The sequence below is a fragment of the Psilocybe cubensis genome, chromosome 7, assembly GCF_017499595.1.
Source record: "Psilocybe cubensis strain MGC-MH-2018 chromosome 7, whole genome shotgun sequence".
NCBI lineage: Eukaryota > Fungi > Basidiomycota > Agaricomycetes > Agaricales > Agrocybaceae > Psilocybe > Psilocybe cubensis.
Genome location: NC_063005.1, coordinates 1,810,572 through 1,829,990, shown reverse-complemented (window position 1 = coordinate 1,829,990; position 19,419 = coordinate 1,810,572). Strand labels below are relative to the sequence as shown.

Here is a 19,419-nt window from a genome sequence, read left to right as displayed (position 1 = left end):
TATTACATGAGAGAAAATACTATGATGATGACGGTGAAGCTTGCACAGAGGGAATCTCAATGCTGCCTATTCTGAGGCGCGTGTAGGCCTGTTTATGTTGTATAGTTTTTCGATAGCCCTTTCTCCTCTTTTTCTTGAAGATGAATTCCATCTGGCCTTTTGTATGCTCGACGACGGTAGCCTCGACCTTGACTTTGTTTGCTGGGATGACAGGATTCCCACGGAGGGTATATTCGCGCGAGCCGAGTTCATGAATCTCATCGAGAACGAGGACGTCGCCGACTTTTACATCGCGCAGATGGGGGACGGTGAGCATGTCGCGTGGGGTGAGGATGTATTTCCTTCCAGCGAAGGAGGCGACGACATACTGCGAGGGCTGAGAACGGATGAGTTGAAGAGCAGTGGTTGTATTGTCTGGCACGGCAGCTGTGTGGAGAGACCTCGACAACGGCAGGCGCAGTGGAGAGCCTGGATAAACAGTGAGCGGCGACGAGGCAGGAGGGAAAAGAACACATACACCACCTAAGTAGAGACGCCATTGGTCTGATGGTAAACTGCTGTAACGCGAAAGCCTGGAAAAAGTATATTTAAGCTCCGCCTGAATGTTCCGACTAGCGCCGAGTTTGAGCTGAAGTGACCGAAAACTTCCCTGCTGAGTCTCTCATACCCACTTCTCATTTTCACCTCCTCCTCCATGCACCGAATTGCCATTATAAACTCGGCGCGCGCTCGTGCGCTGGCCGCCTCTGCAAAGGTTCGTTTGGTATCTGCGCACCTCGCGTCTCCGTTCGTTCTGTGTGCTCAACCCGGTGTTACACGACAGGGCTCAAAATCCGTCGTATCTCGTTCGTACGCAACCGCAAAGCCAGGTATGGCTCTACCATCCTCTCGTGGTGCCACACCGACTGACTGTGTTCGCGAACCTCTTCATTTTGCGTCTCCGTCTCCTTCCGACACGTAACACGTCACTTGCAGCTGCCTCCGAGGTCTCCTCCATCCTTGAGTCCCGCATCTCTGGCACCCAGGTGGCCGGCAATGTCGAGGAGACTGGCCGCGTTTTGAGTATGTTTTCTCTCTTTTCGCCTTGCTGCAGCTCTCTCAACGAGTTCTCAAGGCGTCGGTGACGGTATCGGTCGTGTTTGGGGTTTGAAGAACGTCCAGGGTAATACCACACTTTTTTAACTCGTGCCCTGGCATGTTCTGACATGCCCTACGCGAATTTAGCTGAGGAGATGGTGGAATTCTCTTCTGGTGTCCGTGGCATGTGCTTGAACTTGGAAGCTGACAACGTCGGTGTTTCCATTTTCGGTAACGATCGTCTCATCAAGGAGGGCGACACTGTCAGGCGTACCGGCCAGATTGTCGATGTTCCCGTCGGCCCTGGTCTTCTCGGACGTGTCGTTGATGCTCTTGGTGACCCCATTGACGGAAAGGGCCCCATTGTCGCTGCCGAGCGTCGCCGTGCTTCTTTGAAGGCACCCGGTATTCTCCCCCGTCGCTCCGTCAACCAGCCCATGATGACTGGTCTTAAACCCATCGACGCCATGGTGCCCATTGGACGTGGTCAGCGTGAGTTGATTATCGGTGATCGTCAGACTGGAAAGACCGCTGTCGCCATCGATACTATCCTCAACCAGAAGAGGTGGAACGATGGCCAGGAGGAGGACAAGAAGCTCTACTGCGTCTACGTCGCCATTGGCCAGAAGCGTTCGACTGTCGCCCAGCTGGTTCAGACTCTTGAAGAGAATGACGCCATGAAGTACACCATCATTGTTGCCGCCACCGCTTCCGAGGCTGCCCCACTCCAGTACCTCGCTCCCTTCTCCGGCTGTGCCATGGGAGAGTGGTTCCGTGACAACGGCAAACATGGTGGGTCCTTGGTCGTAAAGATGCAATATTAACAAAGCAAACTAACAGTTTTCTTCAGCCCTCATCGTCTACGATGATTTGTCCAAGCAGGCCGTTGCTTACCGTCAAATGTCTCTCCTCCTTCGTCGTCCCCCCGGTCGTGAGGCCTATCCTGGTGATGTCTTCTACCTCCATTCTCGTTTGCTCGAGCGTGCTGCCAAGATGAGCGACAAATTCGGTGGAGGATCCCTCACTGCCCTCCCCATCATTGAGACCCAAGGTGGTGATGTGTCTGCCTACATTCCCACCAACGTAAGTTTATGCAAAGTGACCATACATGTCGCATTTATTCACCAATTTCTAGGTCATTTCCATCACTGACGGTCAAATCTTCTTGGAGGCTGAGCTCTTCTTCCGTGGTGTCCGCCCAGCTATCAACGTCGGTCTTTCCGTGTCCCGTGTCGGATCTGCTGCCCAGACGTATACACCTTTCTTTGATCTTCTGTGACTATTTCTAATATACGTATTTCATTTTTAGCAAGATCATGAAGAAGTTCGCCGGATCCCTCAAACTGTACCTTGCGCAATACCGTGAAGTCGCTGCCTTCGCTCAATTCGGTTCCGATCTCGATGCTTCCACTCGTTTCCTCCTCTCTCGTGGTGCCCGTCTTACTGAGCTCCTCAGTATGTGTTTACCAGTTCCACATTTTGCTGCTATTGTTAATTCGTTTTTTCTTTAGAGCAAGGACAATACCAACCCCTTGCCACCGAGGTTCAGGTCCCCATTATCTACGCTGGTGTCAACGGTCTCCTGGACTCCATCCCCGTCGACCAGATTGTCAGGTGGGAGGCTGAGTTCCGTGCCCACCTCAACACCCAAGAAGCTCTCCTCAAGGAGATCTCTGCTGGTAACATCACTCCTGAACTTGAGGCCAAGATCAAGAAGGTTGTTGAGGAGCACGTTTCTTCTTTCACTTCATCGTAAAAGTTTAGAGTCGAGTATTTAGACCTCGTGTTTTTAACTTACTTATTAATACGAGACCCAAAATGAAGTAGTTTTGTTCTTCTCTCGCTTCGCGGAAGTGTAACGACTGTTTTTTTGTAACTTTCGGACTTTGCGACCGATGGGGTAAGTTCAAAAGTCAATTTAATCTTATCTCGATCCGTGTGTTTTCCGGTCTAGGGGATGTGCCCAAATTTTGGGTATTTATTTCACTACCCTTCCTTACTGGCTTACACCTCGAGTTTCTTTCAATTTCACCCGCGATGAGTTCCGAGACGATAGCAAAGTCCGCAAAAGCTGCTTTTGAGCAATCCCAGCTCCTCACAGCCTCGGAGCGCGCCACAGCGTTGCAGGCCATTCGCAAGCAGCTGGAGCTACGAAAGGATGACATTTTAACGGCTAACGCGGAAGATATCAAGGTATATACTCTTATTTCTACATCCTAAATACACTGCGGACAATCCATACCAAGCATATATTTTCTTTTCTTTTCTACTTTAGGCTGCTCGTGCCGAAGTCGATGCGGGACGAATGTCGGAGGCATTGCTAAATCGTCTCGATCTACGTCGGGGAGACAAGTGGGAGTCAATGCTCCAGGGAATTGACGACGTGGCTGCACTTGCGGACCCGACAGGCATCGTAACATACGCAACCGAGCTGGATGATGGATTAGAGCTCTATCGGGTTTCATGTCCGATAGGCGTTCTGTTGGTCATATTTGAGGCCCGACCAGAGGTGGTAGTCAACATTGCCGCTTTAGCCATCAAGTCTGGTGCGCTTCACATCTCCCATACAAACTCGTTTTCTGCTCTGTTTATTGAATTATTTTTTTCCTCTACCACAGGAAATGCTGCGATTCTAAAAGGCGGTAAAGAGTCCAATCGCACAACGTTGGTTCTTTCCGAAGCCATCTCTGCGGGACTGTCACAGACGGCTGTCCCTGAAAACTACATTCAAACTATCCAAACTCGAGATGAAGTCTCGTCGTTGCTGAAGCAAGATAGATACATTGATTTGGTTATTCCAAGGGGAAGCAACAGTCTGGTTCGAAGCATACAAAACAGCACGACCATCCCCGTCATGGGACACGCGGATGGCCTGTGTTCTGTATATTTGGATGAACATGCGAACCTAGAAAAGGCTCTCCGTGTGGTTGTGGACTCAAAAGTAAGCCCTACAGCTTTCGCTAAACATCTTCATTAACTGGATTTTAGATTGATTATCCCTCTGCGTGCAACGCCGCTGAGACCTTGGTCGTTCACGAATCTCTGCTACATACAATCTGGCCAGCAGTAGCAAAGGCTCTATTAGATGCCAACGTGAGATTGCTATGCGACCCTCCAACTCTCGACGCCCTAAAAACCATCTCTCCCGTCCCATCGAAACTCGACTCACATGTCGAAGCTTCAACTCCAGAGTCGTATGAAACAGAACATCTTTCGCTAGTCATATCTGTCGTTGCTGTTTCCTCGTTGCAAGCCGCCATCCAGTTCATTAATTCTCATTCTTCACATCACACTGACGCCATTATCACTGAAAATGATACAGCCGCGTCCATGTTTTGTCGCGCCGTAGACTCTGCTGGTACTTTCATCAATGCTAGTACTCGTTTTGCAGACGGTTTTCGATACGGCTTTGGAACCGAAGTCGGTATCAGCACGGGAAGAATACATGCGCGTGGACCCGTTGGTTTGGAAGGTCTAGTGATATACAAGTACATGATGAAGAGCAAGGATTCGAACGGACACATTGTAGGAGAATTTGGCTCAGGCAAAAAGCAGTTCAAGCACAAAAAAATCAGCACCACTGTGCTGCCCTTCTAGTATACGAAAATCATATATATATATATGTGTGTGTGTCAATGTATCTTCGACCTTAAGGGTGTTGCACCAACACAATCTGTGTCGCCAATGGTATATATCACAAGTTAAAAGATGGTATTAATAAACTATAAATCTAGATAGGAAAACAAAGAGAAATCCGTTGTCTTCATGAGCTTGGTTCTTCTAACCTAGCCTTTTTATCGACATTAAGTGGCTCCGGCTCGCTCTCAGCTTTGCGCTTTGTAGCAGCGACATCCTCCACGGGAGCTTTCTTCTTTTTCTTGACCATTGAACTCAAGTCATTGACGACAATGGGTGCAGATGACGATGATGTACCGTTGAGTTCTCGGTCCAACTGTTGCGCCGCCAAAGCAGGAGCAGAAGCCGATAAGGATTCGTTCGGCGAAGTCTTCAATTCTTCCACCTGAAGACGGATGACATCAGTTCTGCTAAAAATTGAAACGATGGAAATAAACTCACTTTGAGTGCCAAATCATCCCTCAATCCAGACAACTCTTTGATCTCGCTTTCAATATGCGAAGTCGTCATCTTCTGGACATAATCATCGCGAATGAGACGTTTTTGCGAAGATTTGCCTTTTCCTTTGGAGTCGAGGGTTTCTTCTGGCAGAGGAGGGAGCGTGCCTGCCAAACCGTTCTTAAGTTCTACCAGCCTGTCCTCCACGCTCTGTTGCGCCTTTTCGGCGTGCGCGATAGCATCGGACAAACGACCAGACGTCAAATCCAAGACCATACTCAGTTTATAATGGGCTTCCGCAATCTGGCGAGATGAACCGGGCAACAGGGCAACCTTCAGTTCGAGACCGGCCTCATAATCTGAAATTGCCTGGTCAAACTTCTCTAAAAGATAATGATAGTATGTTACAAAATTGAATGAGGGTAGTCAGTAAGTTGATGCGCACCGGTCTCTAGCGATACATCTCCGAGTGCGATGTAGGTATCGGCCAACTTGAGCTTTACTTCATCGTCGTCTTCATCATTCTTTTGCTTGTCATAGATGGCACGAGCGAGATCAAGCACTTCCCATGCAGCATTAAAGTCGTCTTCAGGCTCTCCATCATCCTCTTCATCTCCTTCTTCTTCTTCTTCTTCATCCTGTCCTGCAGCTGCCTTTCCAAAAAGGTCAATAGGGTGGTCTTCGTCATCTCCTGCATCATCCGCATCTCCCGAAAATGATAGAATAGGGCCATTTTTGTTTGATCCAGAGCCTGAAGCTGAAAAGATGGCACAAATTGAGTCATCAGGCCGAAGGACGATGAATGCCACATGCACGCACCTTTGTTCTGCTCTTCGATTGCCTCCTCTGGCTGTTCCTTCCCTAACACAGTACTCTGGGCAATTGCGTTCTCCAGAAGAGCTTTTCCGTAAGCGAAGTAGAGGTCTGCGACTTCAGGTGCGTCCTCGCCGAGCTGTTTGGTACTGCCAACGTATCAAGCAAAAAAAAAAACGCGTCAGAGACGCGCTGGCCTTACAACGCGACAGTTTTGTGTAAATGTCCTATGGACGCGACTTACGCGAGTTCAAGGGCAGTGGCATAGTGATCGATAGCTTGCTCGTATTTTTTCAATGCAAACGCGCGTTTTGCATGCTCTACTGAGCTTTCTACTGTGACAGTGGCCGAAGTAGATTCCGAGGCGTTCGTTTTCGTTGATCTATCAATATACATTTGGATCGGTTATGTTGCATGGAAATGGGTATCTTTCATTGTAACTTACGAGCTCATTACAGATATAGATTTGGACGGAGGTGAAGTAAGGTGTTTAAAGTGCAAGAAAGTAAAAGAGGAAGGTGATGTGAGAAAGTGTCACGGTGACAGTAGTTTTTGAAGGGAATGGTCATGGAAAAAACGTGACTACTGAAAGAACGATAATTAATATGGAAAAGAATGTACAAAATGGATGAACTAGAAAAAAACTGCAAAGGAGTTACATCACAAAAAAGTCCCAAAGATCCAAGAAGTAAAATTGAAAGGACGAAAAATCCCTGGGGTTACTTCCCAATAATCAGGGGGATATGGAGTCCTGAACGGCATTAAAACTACTAAGGGCATAAGGCTACTATATCAATGAATTCGTGGAGCTTGGTTGCTGCTGCTGGTTTCCTGATATCCCGGTGTTGAAAGGTTGAGATGAACCGAAATTTATAGCAGGCGACGGTTGAAAATTGGCAAAAGAGGATACACCACTGTTACCCCCACCAGTTGCCATCGACGCTCTAAATGGATTGGCTGAACCACCACCTGTCATTTGGGGCCGCAAACCAACCCCAAGGGTTGAGCCAAAGGAACCACCTAAACCTCCAGTTGCTCCTGTAGGTTGAGTATTCAAGAAAGCGAAATTACCGGTAATTCCGTTTGTAGGTGACGCGACTGTGGAGGTAAACGTGCTTCCGTTTGGAGGAGAGGTAGTACCACTGGTGGTTGGTAAACCGCTCACCGAAGGTGTAGTTGGAACCGACCCCGGAATTGCAGGTAGTGATTCCATCAACGAGGCACCAAAAGATGATGATGGTTTAAAAGGCTTCAGTCCTGAAAACCCTGTCATTTGTGGCTTGAGGGACGAAGCTGAGGGTTGCATTGAGGGTGTAGTCGAAGAGTTCATAGCGCCCGTAGGTTGTGCCGATAACGTTGATGAGAAGACTGTGTCCATATGAGTGGATCCAGTTGCTGTCGCCGAGCTGCCAGTAATGGAAGGAGGAGAAGTTGTCGATGTTTGTGGTTTAGAATTTGAGAAGGCAAAAGATGACGCAACACTGGATATGTCGCTGGCCCCCGGATTCAAAGCACTAGTATTGAAATTGAACCCAGTTGCCTGGGGCTGCTGCTGTTGTGCTTGTGATGAAGACTGGTTTGGTTGAAAGTTGACCTGGTTTGGGTTTGAAATGCTTAGGGATGATAACTCAAAGAGTGTGGGTTGCTTTGGAACAGGAGGTGGGGGAACAGTTATGGGACCAAAAGGGTTCTTCGTCCCCGTTTGATGTGTTTTTACAGGCTGGGGAGTTGAAGAAAGAGCTGATCCAGTTGAAGTAAGTGGTGTAGAAGCCGGACGTGCCGGTGTGCTGTTTGTCCCAGCCGTACCGAAGGTAGAGGGCTTTGGCGCCATGAACGACGACGATGATGCTGCTGGACCTGAGCCTAGGGAAGAGAATGCGGACGTAGTCGAATTTGTGTTTAGCGTAGAAGGCGGGTTTGACTGCATTTCAAAGGTTGGGGCGCCAAATGATGGTGTTTGAGAGCTTCCGCCAAACAAAGCCATTCCAGTACTTTGGGGGATAAGCATACTTTGCCTGAAGGGATTGGCACCAGTAGCCTGAGGCTGAAGAAACCCGCTTTGCTGTGGTCGCAAGAAGTTCGTTTGCTGAGGTTGTTGTGTCTGTGGTGATAGAAAAAGAGCTGACTGCGATTGTTGCGACTGTGGTTGCGAATGCGGTTGTGCTTGCAGGAAATTGGCCTGTTGTGTTTGCAAAGGATTGGATTGTTGAGGATTCTGTGTCTGTTGCTGCTGGGTAGGTTGTTGCGGAACAAATCCTGTAGTGTGAGAAGGCAGATAAGATGAAAAGGGTCTGTGACCTGTGGGTTGGGGGACCTGTGGAGACAAGAAATTTGCGAACGGATTAGGTTGATTGGGTTGTTGGGGAGCAACGAATCCAGTTGGTTGAAAAGCAAGTGGTTGAGCAGGTTGTTGCAGCATAGGCTGCCCGGTTAACATTTGACCAAAAGGGTTCGAAGCTTGCTGGTGGAAGTAGGCCGTACTTGGGCTGTTGATAAATTAAATACTTGAGACCTTGAAACAGTGTAGCATTTCTCTCTCTTACCTATTAGTCTGTGGGTTAAACATGGTCGGTTGGCTTTCGTCAATAGACGAAAAGAAGTCAATTACGTCCTTGTTTTCCCCGGACTTTGAAACCTCTACGGTAGGCGCTGCCTTGGATGATGATGCCTCGGCAGATTTGCCATTGATAGTAGCTATAGGAAGAATTTGGTCAATGGATTGCCTGAGAGGCACAAATAAAATTTATCACTCGCCTGCTTTGGTTTGTTTCCCGTTGGCTGATGACTTAGGCCCACCTTCAGTAGCGGCTTTGTTAGTCTTGTATTCGATCCGATTTTGTTCAAAGTTGGCGTCATCAAGATATTCCTGAAGGGCACCAGCCAATGAAACGGGAGCCTGAAAGACGTTGGGTACTTGGCTTCAAAGAATTACAATTCAGATACTCACATGCTTCAGATTTGGTATAGAAACATTTAACAGGTTCTGCAACTTTTTGGCAACTCCCAAGTACTCAACCACGTATTCTGTCTGTTTGCAGAAATTGCGATATATCTTCAGGGCTTCTGTTGCATCAATGTGGGACATTTCGAAGTAGTGCTCTGTCAAAAGTGCGATTAGCTTGGCTCGCTGTGATGTCTATGAAAGACAGACCTAGGACATTTATAACACCCTCGTTTCCGGCTTGGAAAAGAATAAGCAGATCTTTGACCAACATGCGTAATGCAGTTATTGTCAACTCATCTTCCAAGTCGTCCAGATAAAACTGTGACAATGAAATAGGTTAGCACGGCGAAAAAGACATGTGCTGATCACAAGTCATACGCGGCATTCCACTAAAGCATCAATCATTCCATGAACAGCTCTCGTTTCTCGTAGTAGGCCCTTCTCGACAGTCATAGATCTCAGTTTCCTCCCCATAATGGTCTTGCTTCTGGCAGGAGCGGAAGCACTTGTTTTAATGGGACGATCTTTCCGGCCTCGATATCCGTCTTCCTCGATCGATTGTGAGTTGCGCATGTCCCGGTTGCTTTCGGCTTGCACCCTGACGGCATCATGTTTGAGGTCTTTGTACGCCCGAATCCTAGAATCAAGATAGAGTGCGTAATTTTGCAAGTTCTGAGGAGCAGCATATCCTATAAACATTGAATAAGTGGCAACAATGAAATAGATGGTGATATTGATACCAACCTTCCCAATTCCCTGCAGTTATGTTACGCAGACGAAGGATTTCCGAAGATGACAAATAGGAAAGTACATTGTCTGTGGCCCCATTGCGTATCATTGTGTGAAGCACGATCAGAGCCTTAAATGCTACCTAATGAATTAGACGATGGGGTTAAGAGCATTATTTACACACAAGTTAAATGTTCAACGCACAATAGCATTCGGTTCTCGGAGGCGAGGGGCGAGGGCTTTGCACACATCATGGACGGCGCCGTCATCGGACCAGGTTGCAGCAATGATAGGGTCTATGTACTAGAATAATAATATAGTTGAGTTGGCAGGAAAGAAGAATAATTGTTTGAATTTACTTTGGCCTTTGGAGGAGCAGCTTTTGGTTTGCAGGCCAACTTCACGACCTTGTCGTAGCTCGACATGTTCACGAATTACCCTATGGCGCGGGACTGTCGTTCATCAGCATGCAATCAAGGGTTGCTCTTTCAAACTCAGCTGATCATGTGATGTTGTCTTAACTCTTAAAGACTCTTGGCCGCATTGACTTGAAGAGAGTAGGCTGTACCTGTACCAGTTTTTGTGTAAATATCTCGAATACCGATATCAATGAGTACAACAGTTCTTATCCTCTCAGAAGTCTGTAGTATACTAAAACTTCAATCATGATTGCATGGATATAGTACTAGATGCCAATCAATAGGAGTGACTTTTGCCTGGTAGATTCTCAGTCATATGAATGAACAATATTGATGGTCTTACGACCTATTCAAGCTTCTCAGAAAAATCTGTTGCTTACTAGCCTCGTCGTAGTCTTTTGGGGATGAGAAACTTGGTACTGATTTAACTGACAAAGTTACAGACTGAAAACATGTGACCGTTAGTGTTCTATTAATAACCGTTCGGCGGCTAAATAAAAGTCAAGTTGCCAAGTACTTAGCACTGAAGACCCTTGAGATTCTTATTTCAAAAAATGTGTGAGTTTATAGATCGGTGGTGTCCTTTGGGATCATACCTCTCTCTCTACGCGAAACTGCTTGTCATGTAGTCATTATCTCTTCGTTGTGGATGGGTTTTTCTGTTTCTCCACGCTTTGCGGCGAGTCCTCAAACTCCTTCAAGATGGCGAGCCCAACTTGGTCCATAAGATCAAACCGCCATACAGGCTCCCATATCCCCATAAGATTGTGTCGCATCTTGGATATGTCGTATAACCCGGGCCCATAGCTCTCGTATATTTTTCCCGCTCGCAAACTTCTCTTCAAAACCATGTTGGCACGAGGTGGTCGTATTTCGTTGTATATCTTGAGAGCTGTCTGTCACATTTGTTGTTAAATTAAAATTTTCCTGTATAAATATGAGATCAACCTCTATATTCGCCTTTCGGACATTGGGATGTCCGAGAAGACGACATAAAGCATATGTGTCTTCAAAACCTTGACCGACTCCGGCGCCTAAATGAGGAACCATGGCATGGGCCTATACTTTAATCATCAGCTAGCACTCAGTATGAGGAGGATATTAGAAGGCATACTGCGTCACCGATAAGGACAACACGACCATTAACATAACTGTCTAGTGGTGGGTACAGTGTATGAATGGACCATCGACTCGGTTGTTTCAAATGGTTAAGCATGATCATCACATCGTTGCCCCAGCCAGAAAATCTGTTCAGAACCTCAGCCTGTGGCACACTTTCAACCCATGGGTGAGAATGCTCGGAAGTGAGCATCTTGTCCCCTGTGTAAAATGCTACAACATTAAGCTACGAACGTAAATTTTCGGTGGTGTCTGGAAAAGGATCAACACATACCACCGTGTCGTTTCTGATCGGAAAGGTGATGATATGCTATATTTTAAATAAGCATCAAAGCTCGTAAATGAAGTTCTGTCATGAAAACTCTTGCCTTTCCTGCCCCAACCCAGCAGTGAGGTCGACTTCTGATATCAGCTTTTATTCCTTCAGTCTCCAAGAGGTCTATGGGAATTAACCCTCGGTAGGCGTATGTGCCCGAAAATGCCAGTCGGTTATCCGTTTCACTGACAATTGCGCTACGAGTAACGCTTTTTATACCGTCAGCCCCAATGATAACATCCGCTTCGTGGGTAGTGCCGTCTGCAAAGTGTAGAGTCTGAGGTCCCGTATTTGATTGTTCAACGGACACACATCGTTTGTTAAAATGCGTGCTTATCATGGTTGGGTCCAAAAGTGGCATGACAGCATCCAAAAAAACAGGTCTTGCAAGATAAATATGAGTATGTCAAAATTTGGCAGAGGCAGATCATCTACCGATAGACTCCCAGTCCTTCGTTTCCTTGTTGGCCGGAGGACTCCGCATACTACGTAGTATGTACCAATTTAAGTTTTTTGCTGGTAGGTAAAGCAGACTCACGTCAAAAACTTGTTCATGATCTCCTGTACCTGAGATCATATTGAATAGACGTTGATTAGCCTTCTGCTGGCCAGAGACTTTGAGGATGGTGTCGAATAGTCCAAGTTCCCTCAGAACGCGTATGGCATTGTGACCTGCCAAAATGATTTGAGGAAATTTTTCAGACTTTGGCATACAGCACTGTATACTTACCAAAACCAACTCCTGCGCCTATTTCATGATAGTGTGCCTTGAATCGGACTTTATAGCTTGCAGAAGAAACAGCAAGAAATAACAGCTTACTGCTGCCTCGAATACATCAGCCTTTATGCCCGCATTTGCGAAGCCATAAGCACTTTTTAATCCAAGTGTATCTGAAATCACTCTCTTGACCAAATCGACCAATAACAACGACGTACCATGCAAGGCCACACATCCCTCCGCCAACGATAGCCACGGTGAAGTCTTTGAGCGGCTGCGGCATAATCGGTAATTCTAAGAGCTACTGCCAACTCGCCTTATCAAAGGAATTGAGTCGCTGAAGACACCATTTACCACAGTGCATTGCTAGACTTTAAAGCATGGTTCCCATGTCCAAAATTATCGTGAGGTTCGATATGCAATCGACCTTACAAGTGTGCCAATACATGGTAATAATATAACATGGGAGACATGAAGCAGTATTAGTTTCGAATGCCGTTCTTCCACGAGGATTGTGGCAAGATCCGTGGGGCTGAGGTTCAAAGAAACGAGACGTTGCCACTGGCGGCTAGGAATTCAAAGCCGCTTCCGAATACCCGGTGGCTTCATTTTAGCTTGAAGTTTTGATATACGTCACCAGAGGGGAAAGGTATATATATGGTGCCCATTGGTAGTCAAAAAGGACTGAAAAGTCTAAAACTCAAGCACTTCTTAACAAGCAATAGCTTCTTAACAAGCAATAGAGGGAGAAACATGAAGTTAAACATAGAGCGAAGGAGATGTCCCAATTTGAAGATATCATTTAGCCCACACAAGCTCCAGGCGTTAAATCACAAGCAAAACGATGGCTCCTATCGATGAAAGGAATATTGCGAACTCTATCCTTGTTTTATCCGCAAAGCTTCCTTTGGGTGGCACCTGTGGCATCGGTGCATTAGGGTTAGGCTTCGGTTTTGCTATTGCGATAGCCAAGTTCATATATCAACAAGTTGAATGGTTGCAGATAGTATACATACCTTTCGGAGCAGTACCGGAGTCGGGCGAGCCATTGGAAGAGGAATCATTTGTTGCGTCGCCACCACCATTTCCTATCATGAAGAAAGTCTCAGAACAGCATTCAACTAGAGAAAATCATTTAATTCCAATCACCAGATGCGCAGAACGAAGACAACTGGTCAAGAGAATTTGAACTATCTTCTGCTGAGCAGGTTTGGCTGACGCATGACTGTAGAAGCGCCTCATTTGCTGCCGTACATATACAATCCACTGTAATCTGCCTAGAAGACTATTTTGTTAGATAGAATGTTTCAAAGCATGCTGTGACGACTCGCCCGCATGAGGTTTGCGCTACGCAGTTTTGAGCACAAGTAGGAATATCGGCGCTGCCGTCATCTGATTGCGCGAGAACATTGTGAACCAGGACAATAAGACCCATTAACAGTGTAGTATAATAAGAGGATAGCCGCATTGTAGTAGAGAGTTAGACGCAAAGAAAGTTACAAGCGAGAGGAAAGATGTTGACGAGGAGTAGAAATATTTTCTCCCTTTTGTTGAGGAATGTCAAAGGTGTCCCGACGCTTGCGGCTGTCGACAAGCAGGGGAAATTGACAGAATTGCCTTGTCAAAATGGAAGAAATGTACAGCATATTGACAACGGTATCCATGAGCAAAGCACACCAGCCTCAGAGAAAGACACGACGGAGCAGTCTGCATGACTATGGGCGTCCACATCGACAAGGAGTAGCAAAAATAGCCTTGCTGGGCCGAGAATTAATGACGCAGTCTTGAAGTAAAGCATCGGCGCAATAGAATATGGCAGGCGGCGCTGATGAGGAAACAACAGTTTGACTAGGATTTTGGAAGTTCAACACGGAAATATGACTCTCTGCGCTTCAAGTGCCCATCAACTTTCAAGGGAATGAGATCCAGGCAAGTGCGGTCCTCCGAGTCGGACTGGGATGACGTGGAGCGCCACCAGCGCAGCCACAGCGAAAACCATACATAGTAGGACCAGAAAACATAGCAGAAATTCAAGGTCAAGCTCGGAAGGAATGAATTAGACCATGTGAAGGATAATAAAAGAAAAGATATTGCGTTGAAGGTGAGGAAGATTGAGGGTGGAGCAAGTTGTGCCTGAATCAAGTTGGTGTCCATGACCTATTAATAACCCGAGTCATGAATAGTAGCTGAATTTGAATGTCGACTCCTGGTTGACCACTGCCACCATCATCTTTCTCGTATATCCTATCCACAGCGCAACAGACACTCCTTTTCATTTCTGAACTCAGTACATGGCCCATACTTTCATCAGTCGCCCCTAAATCAAGTTGCATCGATTGAATCTGGATTTTTTGCTCACATCTAATCTGTGGCTGTTCGACATAGATCAACTTGAACATTTTGACACACTTGAAACGGGCGCTCAGAAATACTGAATAGTCTGACTTGCCTGTATCTGAGATTTTACTTCCAATTTCTTTCAGGTTGACTAGAGACACACCCTCAACATGAGCATCAAGGTCCATTTGGATGCGGAATGGCGCAACTGGCTTCGCCTAAGTCACACTCGACCCATGTTGCGGAACCTGATCTATGGCGCCATACTATTTCTGACTGTCTACACGCTGTTCAACCTGTCTTCCCTCAAAACTTCACAATTTTCTATTTTTCCAGGCACCAAAGATTCTGGAGAAGTAGTCTCTGCCGAGGTTTGGAGCAGTCGTGCCGACCAAGTGAAACAGGCGTTTAGACACGCTTACAGTGGGTACGTTCGATATGCTGCCCCAGCGGACGAGTTGGCGCCTCTCAGAAATTCAGGAATCAATGTGTACGTCGTATATCCCTCCCATTGACAAGTGTTTTTGATGCCGTTGCGCGCGTCAGGTTTAACGGATGGGGTGCAACAGCCTTCGACTCTCTCGATACCATGCTTTTGATGGGTCTCGATGATGAATATAAACATGCACTGGATATCGTGAAGAAGGCAGATCTCTCCAGAGCGGAGGTATTCGATTCATTGTTTCCAGGCTTGAAGATAATATAATATTGAATATCTTTATAGCCCCATTTCGTTCCCTTTTTCGAAACTGTAATCAGATACCTTGGCGGATTGCTTTCGGCATATGCTTTGTCAAAGGATGTAATACTACTTGATAAAGCCGAAGAGCTCGTCAGGAGACTGGATCCTATTTTTGAAACTCCAACTGGTATGCCTTATTTCTCTGTGAACCCCAAGACGTGAGTGCTTCAATTATACATCAAACTGCCAACTCGTATTTATTTTCTTCATAGGGGAGAACATTGGGGGCCAGATATTGGAATTCTTGCTGAAATTGCTAGCTTACAGCTGGAGTATGCGTATTTGGCAAAGTTGACTGGGAAGGTCGAACATTATAATCGAGTTTGTACTTCGTTAGCGCCTTGCAGAAATTTTGTTCTAACTAATCGCTACAGTCTGAGGCTGTCATGAAAGCTCTGAGCTCTGCAGACCTGAGGTATACCTCTGGTATGATGCCAATAAAATGGAATATTACCTCTGGAAAAATACATAATTGTCAGTTCAACGTTTGGATTAAGATACCTTTGGCTCATTGGGATCAAAACTAGTCCATTTATCAGTTGGAGCCCAAGCTGACAGCGCACACGAGTATCTCTTGAAACTTTACCTCCTTACTGGCAAAACAGATAAACGGAGTATAGAAATGTGTAAATCCTTCTTTTATTTGCTATTGATGAAACAAGTGACATATATATTTATCTTTAGATATTCGAGCTACCACCTATATCATCACTAATTTACTCTACCTCTCGCCTACGCGAAATTTACTCTACGTTACCGACGCCATAGCAGGCTCCTATAATCAACAAGACACACCTAGCCATATACAGGAACATCTTTCATGTTTCTTTCCTGGATTACTCGCCCTCGGGGCTCATACCTTACCTCTTGATAATCTGGCCGGAATGGGAGTCGATTTTGAAGCTTTGGCCAACACAGACAGCTATGGGCTAGGAGGGCAAGGATACGCAAAGATCCGAGGATACAATCTCAAAGAACTACACATGTGGGCGGCTAAAGGGCTAGGTCAGACATGTTGGGCCACATATGCTGACCAGCCGACAGGGCTAGGTCCCGAAGAGATCCTCATGCAAATAAGAACTGGCCAGAAGACATGGATGGCGGCGGGGGGCACATGGTCGCAAAAACCGGTTAGCTATCTGTGGATCGACGCGGTGGAGAAATGGAGACAAAGTGGAGGGAAAGGGGTGCTTCCTGGGTTAGCGGACCCGAAACCGGTCCTCACCAGCACGGGGAGGGATTACACGATGAGGAAATCGTCATATCTGCTTCGCCCAGAGGTGGGGAATGTGAATTTGATTACACGCGATCAACGGAACTAACCCGCATTTTGTTTGCTTAGACAATTGAATCAATGTATCTGTTGTGGAAGGTAAGCGGGGATGTGAAATGGAGAATGCGGGGTTGGAGAGTGTTCGAGGCGATCGAACGCGAGACTAAAACGGCGAGTGGGTATGCGAGCGTTGTGTCAGTTGACATGGCTGGAGGGTCAAAGAGGGACAGTATGCCAAGGTAGCGCATTTTTGGTCGAATCCTATTGGACGATGTTACTGATGTAATGCACGGGCAGTTATTTCCTGGCAGAAACGTTAGTCCATGCCGCATGCAGGAATGATGACCTCGCTGACTCAACTTTTAGGCTGAAATACTTGTACTTGATGTTTCGGGATGATGACCCAATTTCTCTCGATGAGTGGGTGTTCAACACCGAAGCCCACCCGTTTCCTGTATTTAAATGGACTGCTGAGGAGAGGGCGCGGTTTAATGTGTAGATTTTGTGAGAATATATATAGCGGACCGGACGGACCGAGGGGCGTGATGTTTCCCAAAACAGAACGACGACAAAAGAAAGGAAAAAGAGATCGGCAATGTTGCTCCCCAGATGGACGGGCGTCTTCCGTCTGAGCGGCTCCTTCGGGAGGGCTATAAAGCCTTCCCCGTCATATCTATTCCGTTATCTCCCTCTCCGTTTCTCATCTACCATGGCTGCATTGAAGACAGGTCAATTCATTGGTGCTCTTGACTGCGGCACAACGCAAGTCTCCATACCACTTGTACAATCCTTGTACTGACCCACCGCACCTTCTACTTCTAGTTCAGTCAGGTTCATTGTATTTGACCAACATGCCGAGATCATTGCTCAACATCAGCTCGAATTTCCCCAGTACTACCCACACCCCGGGTCCGTCTCGTCTTCATTATCACATTACATGCACTTCTAACCATCGCTGCAGATGGCACGAGCACGACCCTGTAGAGATTCAACAGCATGCAGATCAATGTATTGAAGGCGCCATCTCCGAGCTGGAGAAGGCTGGTTGGTCGAAGGACAGCGTGAAGGCGATCGGTACGCGTCCGTGTTCTGGATATGATCTGAGGCTTGACTGAGGTTACCAGGTATCACCAATCAACGCGAGACTACCGTTTCTTGGAGCCGTAAGACCGGAAAGCCCTTGTGCAGAGCTATTGTTTGGACAGATTCCCGCACGAAGAATACCGTTGCACACTATGAAGCCAAGCTCCAGTCTACTGGCATACAAGTTTCCCCCGGTGTATGGAAGAAGGGTGCTGAAGGCATTGAAGCTTTGCGGAGCATGTCAGTCCATGCTCTATCTCGTTTTTCATCCCACCTTCTTTCGGGCTAATACTCCCTCTAGCACCGGTCTTCCTCTTTCAACCTACTTCTCTGGCATCAAATTGCGATGGATGATTGACAACTACCCTGAAGTACAAAAGGCTCATGAAGCAGATGACCTCCTCTTCGGCACGGTTGAGTCCTGGGTCGCATATGTACGCGCCTTATTTTATAGTCTATTTTCGCACGTCACTCAAACGCTGTCTACGAAAATAGAACCTCTTGGGTGGTGTCGAGAAGAATATTCATATTGGCGAGGTCACGAACGCGTCGCGTACTCTGCTTTTGAACATGTCAACGCTCCAATGGGAAGATTCTCTTTTGGAATTCTTTGGATTCCGCAAGTCTATCTTGCCCAAGCTTGTGTCGACCTCTGAGATCTATGGCGATATTGCATACGGCCCGCTGAAGGGTGTTCCCATTGGTGGTCTTGTTGGGGATCAACAAGCGGCTTTGATTGGAAACAAATGCTTGAAACAGGGAGAGGCTAAGTGTACCTATGGAACCGGCGCCTTTTTGCTCTTTTGCACAGGGGGAGAGATTGTCAAAAGTGATCATGGGTTGCTCAGCACAGTAAATCATATGTCTGATTTTAATTGAGCGGGCGACTCACGACAAGTTTCCTAGGTTGCATACCAAGCAGGACCCGACGCAAAGCCAGTCTATGCCCTGGAGGGAAGTAGTGAGTCACCTCAAAAAATCCACCATATGTTTCTCCTCAGAAGCTAACTTCCTTTCAGTTGCCGTCGCTGGGAGCGCAATCAAATGGCTAAGGGACACTATGAAAATTATAAACTCTGCTGGTGAAATTAACACGCTCGCTGCCAAAGAGTCAGATTCTGGCGGCCTTTATTTTGTCACTGCGTTCTCTGGTCTCCTCGCACCTTACTGGGATCCTGGCGCGGCTGGCACTCTCATCGGCATTTCGCAATATACAAATCCATCTCATATAGCGCGCGCTACCCTCGAGGCTAATGCATTCCAGACACGCGCAGTAATTGAGAGCATGAAGCTCGACTCTGGTAGCGATCTCAAGCACCTGAAGGTTGATGGAGGCATGACCAACGGTGACCTTGCCATGGAAATCCTTGCTGATCTCGGTGGATTCGAGGTCGTTCGACCTGAAATGAGAGAGTGAGTGTTACCAATCTTAGCATTCCGCAATATTTTAATTTCTTTTTGTAGATCTACGGCTCTGGGTGCTGCCCTTTGCGCGGGAGCTGCTATAAAAGCATTTGGCTGGGATTTGTCCAACCCTGAAACACTTGCTCAAGTCAACACCAAAGGCACCCGTGTGTTTACTCCCGCAGCTGAGACGGAAGAGAGGGAAAGCAAATGGAAATTTTGGCAAAAAGCTGTCGAAAGATCCAGGGGTTGGGACGAAGGGATCGATGCTTAAGCCACGAAAAGTAAAAACGGCATTGTGGAGGTCATCTTATTTATTTAATACCAGACAATGTAACAATAATTTGAATATTCCATGTATATAAATCGTG

The 19,419-nt window shown here is 46.8% G+C and overlaps 8 protein-coding genes across 8 annotated transcripts; 4 read left to right on the top strand and 4 right to left on the bottom strand.

Annotated features, from left to right (window-relative positions):
* Positions 1-19: 19 nt before the first annotated feature.
* Positions 20-539, bottom strand: JR316_0008127 (Homocitrate dehydratase, mitochondrial; the record flags this gene model as incomplete). The annotated part of the gene is made up of 2 exons (XM_047893843.1): positions 20-468; positions 518-539. The coding sequence occupies 2 exons, from the start codon at positions 537-539 to the stop codon at positions 20-22; spliced, it is 471 nt and encodes a 156-aa protein (XP_047747158.1).
* Positions 540-694: 155 nt separating this feature from the next.
* On the top strand, positions 695-2,833 carry JR316_0008126 (Alpha subunit of the F1 sector of mitochondrial F1F0 ATP synthase; the record flags this gene model as incomplete). Its single annotated transcript, XM_047893842.1, has 9 exons — positions 695-754; positions 824-869; positions 976-1,062; positions 1,115-1,162; positions 1,225-1,869; positions 1,928-2,160; positions 2,213-2,328; positions 2,387-2,532; positions 2,589-2,833. 9 exons carry the CDS (start codon positions 695-697, stop codon positions 2,831-2,833), a joined length of 1,626 nt encoding a protein of 541 aa, XP_047747157.1.
* A 281-nt stretch (positions 2,834-3,114) lies between these two features.
* On the top strand, positions 3,115-4,674 carry JR316_0008125 (putative gamma-glutamyl phosphate reductase; the record flags this gene model as incomplete). The annotated part of the gene is made up of 4 exons (XM_047893841.1): positions 3,115-3,270; positions 3,353-3,623; positions 3,696-4,018; positions 4,066-4,674. The coding sequence occupies 4 exons, from the start codon at positions 3,115-3,117 to the stop codon at positions 4,672-4,674; spliced, it is 1,359 nt and encodes a 452-aa protein (XP_047747156.1).
* A 166-nt stretch (positions 4,675-4,840) lies between these two features.
* On the bottom strand, positions 4,841-6,360 carry JR316_0008124 (NASP-related protein sim3; the record flags this gene model as incomplete). Its single annotated transcript, XM_047893840.1, has 5 exons — positions 4,841-5,098; positions 5,155-5,534; positions 5,597-5,908; positions 5,971-6,113; positions 6,209-6,360. The coding sequence occupies 5 exons, from the start codon at positions 6,358-6,360 to the stop codon at positions 4,841-4,843; spliced, it is 1,245 nt and encodes a 414-aa protein (XP_047747155.1).
* A 391-nt stretch (positions 6,361-6,751) lies between these two features.
* Positions 6,752-10,062, bottom strand: JR316_0008123 (ENTH domain-containing protein C19F8.03c; the record flags this gene model as incomplete). The annotated part of the gene is made up of 9 exons (XM_047893839.1): positions 6,752-8,450; positions 8,508-8,687; positions 8,715-8,860; positions 8,912-9,063; positions 9,116-9,227; positions 9,287-9,597; positions 9,653-9,779; positions 9,842-9,940; positions 9,997-10,062. 9 exons carry the CDS (start codon positions 10,060-10,062, stop codon positions 6,752-6,754), a joined length of 2,892 nt encoding a protein of 963 aa, XP_047747154.1.
* Positions 10,063-10,688: 626 nt separating this feature from the next.
* Positions 10,689-12,492, bottom strand: JR316_0008122 (Salicylate hydroxylase; the record flags this gene model as incomplete). Its single annotated transcript, XM_047893838.1, has 10 exons — positions 10,689-10,952; positions 11,005-11,115; positions 11,171-11,376; positions 11,450-11,462; positions 11,538-11,874; positions 11,927-11,976; positions 12,030-12,163; positions 12,222-12,258; positions 12,312-12,363; positions 12,428-12,492. The coding sequence occupies 10 exons, from the start codon at positions 12,490-12,492 to the stop codon at positions 10,689-10,691; spliced, it is 1,269 nt and encodes a 422-aa protein (XP_047747153.1).
* Positions 12,493-14,716: 2,224 nt separating this feature from the next.
* On the top strand, positions 14,717-17,060 carry JR316_0008121 (Mannosyl-oligosaccharide alpha-1,2-mannosidase IA; the record flags this gene model as incomplete). The annotated part of the gene is made up of 9 exons (XM_047893837.1): positions 14,717-15,036; positions 15,093-15,213; positions 15,271-15,446; positions 15,501-15,609; positions 15,663-15,714; positions 15,973-16,568; positions 16,631-16,800; positions 16,859-16,876; positions 16,928-17,060. 9 exons carry the CDS (start codon positions 14,717-14,719, stop codon positions 17,058-17,060), a joined length of 1,695 nt encoding a protein of 564 aa, XP_047747152.1.
* Positions 17,061-17,270: 210 nt separating this feature from the next.
* JR316_0008120 (Glycerol kinase) lies at positions 17,271-19,322 on the top strand (the record flags this gene model as incomplete). Its single annotated transcript, XM_047893836.1, has 9 exons — positions 17,271-17,323; positions 17,384-17,470; positions 17,523-17,635; positions 17,686-17,884; positions 17,946-18,078; positions 18,140-18,496; positions 18,551-18,605; positions 18,664-19,057; positions 19,109-19,322. 9 exons carry the CDS (start codon positions 17,271-17,273, stop codon positions 19,320-19,322), a joined length of 1,605 nt encoding a protein of 534 aa, XP_047747151.1.
* Positions 19,323-19,419: the final 97 nt, after the last annotated feature.